Source organism: Pteropus vampyrus, unplaced genomic scaffold (assembly GCF_000151845.1).
Source record: "Pteropus vampyrus isolate Shadow unplaced genomic scaffold, Pvam_2.0 Scaffold67, whole genome shotgun sequence".
In the NCBI taxonomy this organism is placed as follows: domain Eukaryota; kingdom Metazoa; phylum Chordata; class Mammalia; order Chiroptera; family Pteropodidae; genus Pteropus; species Pteropus vampyrus.
In genome coordinates this window covers 690,276-694,374 of record NW_011888848.1, presented here as the reverse complement: position 1 = coordinate 694,374, position 4,099 = coordinate 690,276, and the positions used below count along the sequence as shown (strand labels likewise).

General features: G+C 34.2%; 1 protein-coding gene across 1 annotated transcript in view; it reads left to right on the top strand.

The window, feature by feature from the left end:
* Positions 1-4,099, top strand: part of MCUB (mitochondrial calcium uniporter dominant negative beta subunit) — a 99,639-nt gene that overhangs the window by 93,057 nt on the left and 2,483 nt on the right. The window contains exons 5-7 of the mRNA XM_011361448.2: positions 2,276-2,436; positions 3,369-3,477; positions 3,561-3,601. Of these exons, the coding sequence (XP_011359750.2) occupies positions 2,276-2,436; positions 3,369-3,477; positions 3,561-3,601 (311 nt within the window). The remainder of the gene's footprint in view (positions 1-2,275; positions 2,437-3,368; positions 3,478-3,560; positions 3,602-4,099) is intronic.

The window sequence follows — 4,099 nt, the reverse complement described above, 5'->3', positions numbered from 1 at the left end:
TTTTACCTTTGTTAAATGTATTCCTAGGTATTTTATTGTTTTTGATGAAATTGTAAATAGAATTGTTTTCTTAATTTTTCTTTCTGATAGTTGGTTATTGGTGTATATAAATGCAACCTATTTCTGAATATTAATTTTATATCCTCCTTTTATATTAAATTTATTATTTAGTTTTTTGATGGAGTCTTTAGGGTTCTCTCCATACAGTATCATGTCATCTGCAAGTAATGACAATTTTACTTCTTCTTTTCCAATTTGGATGCCTTTTATTACTTTTTCTTGCTTGATTGCTGTGGCTAGTACTTCCAATACTATGTTGAATACAAGTGGTGAAAATGGTCATCCTTGTCTTGTTCCTGATCTTAAGGTAAACATTTTTAGCTTTTCCTCATTGAGTATGATATTAGCTCTGGGTTGGTCATATATGGCCTTTATTATGTTGAGATACATTCCCTCTATCGCCACTTTGCTTAGGGTTTTTATCATGAAGATGAATTTTGTTAAATGCTTTTTCTACATCTGTTGATATGGTCTTATGATTTTTATCTTTCATTTTGTTTGTGTGATGTATCATGTTAATTGATTTGTGGATATTTAACCAGCCTTGTATCCCAGGAATAAATCCCACTCGATCATGATGTATGATTTTTTTAATGTATTGCTGAATTCAAGTTGTTAATATTTTGCTGAGGATTTTTGCATTTACATTCATTGGGGATATTGGCCTTATAATTTCATTTTACTTTTGTAGTGTCTTTGTATGGTTTTGGTATCAGGATAAATGAGCTTGATAGCCTTCCCTCCTCTTCAATTTTTTGGAATAGTTTGAGAAGGATAGGTGTTAATTCTTCTTTAATGTTTAGTAAAATTTACCTGGTTCAGTATTTTCTTTACAGATAGTTTTTTGATTACCGATTCAATTTGATCAGTAGTTATTGACCTGTTCAGATTTTCTTATTGTTTTTGACCTGTTCAGATTTTCTTATTGTCTTGGAGGATTATATGTTTATTAGAATTTATCCATTTCTTCCAGGTTGTCCAATTTATTGGCATGTAATTGTTTGTAGTATTTTTTATAACCCTTTGTATTTCTGTAGTGTCAATTGTCACTTTTTTTGTTTCACTTTTGATTTTAGTTATTTGAGTCTTCTCTCTGCTTTTCTTAATGAATCTGGTGAAAGGTTTATCAATTTTGTTGATTTTTTTTAAAGAACCAGCTCTTGGTTTCATTGATCTTTGTGTTTTTTTAAAAAACTATTTTGTTTATTTCTTTTCAGATTTTTTTCTCCCTTCTACTCACTTTGGGCTTTGATTGTCTTCTTTTTCTCATTCCTTTAGGTATAAGATTAGATTGTTTTTTTGAGATTTTCCTCGTTTCTTAAGGTAGGCCTGTATTGCTATGAATTTCCCTCTTAGGACTGCTCTCGTTGTGTCCCATAGATCTGCGGTTGTTGTGTTTTCATTTTCATTTGTCTTAAGGTATCTTTTGATTTCCTTCTTGACCTTGTTGTTAACCCATTCATTGTTTAGTAGTGTGTTATTGAGCCTCCATGTGTTTGGGTGTTTTTCAGTTTTCTTCTTGTAATTGACTTCTAGTTGCATACCATTACAGTCAGGGAAGATGTTTGATATGATTTCAGTATTCTTAAGTTTATTGAGACTTGTCTTGTGGCCTAACATGTAATCTATTCTAGAAAATGTTTCATGTGCGCTTGAGAAGAATATATATTTTGCTGCTTTGGGGTGAAATGTTCTAAAAATATCAATTAAGTCAATCTGGTTTAATGTATCTTTTAAGGCCGCTGTTTCCTTGTTCATTTTCTGTCTAAATGATGGTTGGCGGACATCAGGAAGGATATTGGATTGCATTCAGGTAGAAAATTGAGCCCATAAATTAATATGTTACAAACTAAGGTGAGGTATTCACCTGCATTCTGATAGATAGTTATCCCCCTTATACTTCCTGCATGAAGACTTTTAAAGAAACGGTAAAAGTCATATTATAAAGAAAAAAGACAAGCAAAAACATAATGAGTTTTAAACCTACTGTCTCGTAATTCATCATTCCAGATTGTTCGTGTATGAGGGGGACTAATGGAATAACCTGAGACCGGAAGAAAGGCCAATACAAAATGCCGCCCTAGGAATTGAGAGGGCTCAGGGGATCAGCCACAGTGGCCAGCCCCGGGGACTCAGATTTGGTTCCCTGGACTTACAGACCCTAGAGAAAAAAAAATGTAATGACTCCTTATGTTTCCTTTGTATCTTTTGTCAGAAAAACTGAATAGTGAGCACACTACTGAGATGGAAAACATGAAATCCTTGGTTCATAGACTGTTTACAGCCTTGCATTTAGAAGAGTTTCAGAAAAAGAGGGAGCACCAGTTACTGGAGAAAATCGACCACCTGAAGGGACAGCTGCAGCCCCTTGAAGAGGTTTGAAAATAACCGTTGAGTCTGTTTGAAAATAACACCCTATATTTATTGAGCGCTCTCCATGTGAGCATTTTTCTGAATGCTCTGCATATGCTTATTTTCTTTAATCCTTACAATAAGCTGTGAGTTTGGTACTGTTATCTTTCCCTTTCTTCAGATGGGGAAACTGAGACAGTAAAGAAACATAGATAACATGTGGTAGAGCCAAAACTTGAACTCTGGTGGTCTGACTCTGCAGCTACCATCTGAACCTCTGTGCTCTGCTTCATTTCCATGGACGGGCTGTAATGTCTCTAAATGAGTATAACACGAGCTGGGGTGTACCAAGTGCAGTACTACCAGTTTCCTTTTTAGTGAATAGGCCTATGGCCCCAGCTCTGCTTAATAGAACTACAGCTAGAAAGTTAGAGAAACCTTCCTAACATCTGAAGTTAATCAATGGTAGAGAAAAAAGTAACTTTTGGGGGTGGGGTGGGGCAGGAGTCTCTTTGTTCTAATTTAAGGGGAAAAACTACATATTTTAAATTTGTGATCCCACTTGTGATTTTTAAATATGAGTGCGTGTATGTGTATCTTTGTATATGAATAGAAAGTTTCTGGAGATAAAAGAAATTTTTAATATTGATTGCTTCCTAGGATACCTAGGGGATGACAGAGAGAGGGACTTTTTTATATTATTTGTTGGGTTGGGTACCTACATTTTTTTCTTTACTTTTTAAAAAGTTGATGATGTTTTTACTTGTATAAGATTTAAGAAACTAAAAAGGTGGCCAATGGAAAATTTTCCTCCCACAGTCCTCCTAGTACCATATCCCCACACCTGTGAACCATTTCAGATTTTCTTTATGTACAAATACAAACATTATTTTCTTCTCTTTATTAGAGAAGAGCACAGTCTATTACACATTATTCTCACCTTTTTTCACTAACAGTATACAGGTGCACCTCATTTTATTTCTCTTCGCTTTATTGTACTTCGCAGATATTGCATCTTTTGCAAATTGAAGGTAAGACCCTCCACCAGCAAAAAGCTTATGACTCGCTGAAGGCTTAGAGGATTGTTAGCATTTTTTGGCAATAAATAAAGTATTTTTTAATTAAGATATGTACATCGTTTTTTTTAGACATAAAGCTATACGATGCACTTGATATACTACAGCATAGTGTAAACAACTTTTATATGCACTGGGAAACCAAACAATTTGTGTGACTCTTTATTATAATATTCGCTTTATTGCAGTGGTCTAGAACTGAATCTGCAACATCTCTGTGGTCTGCCTGTATCCTGGAAAGTTTTCCATATTGGTACATGGAGAGCTTCTACATTATAGCTGCTTAGCAGCTTGAGGGACATGTGGATAATTTGGGTTTTTTTTGCTGTTAAAAATGAATCTATCATGGATCATGTGGCAAGAGTACCTGTAGGATGAGTTCCCTGAAGTGAAATTGCTGAGTTGAAGAAAATAGGCATGTAATTTTAGGTGGGTTTCAGAGGATGATTTCTGAGTGCTTCATTGTATACCCTTTCATACTATTTAAAAATTTCTTTCCACAAAAAATTTTTCTATAACTTAAAAAAACCATTTACTAATGAACTGATTTGGAAATAGGTGATCACTCATTAATGTACATGTTTTATACATTCCGTTTTTTTTCCCTATAA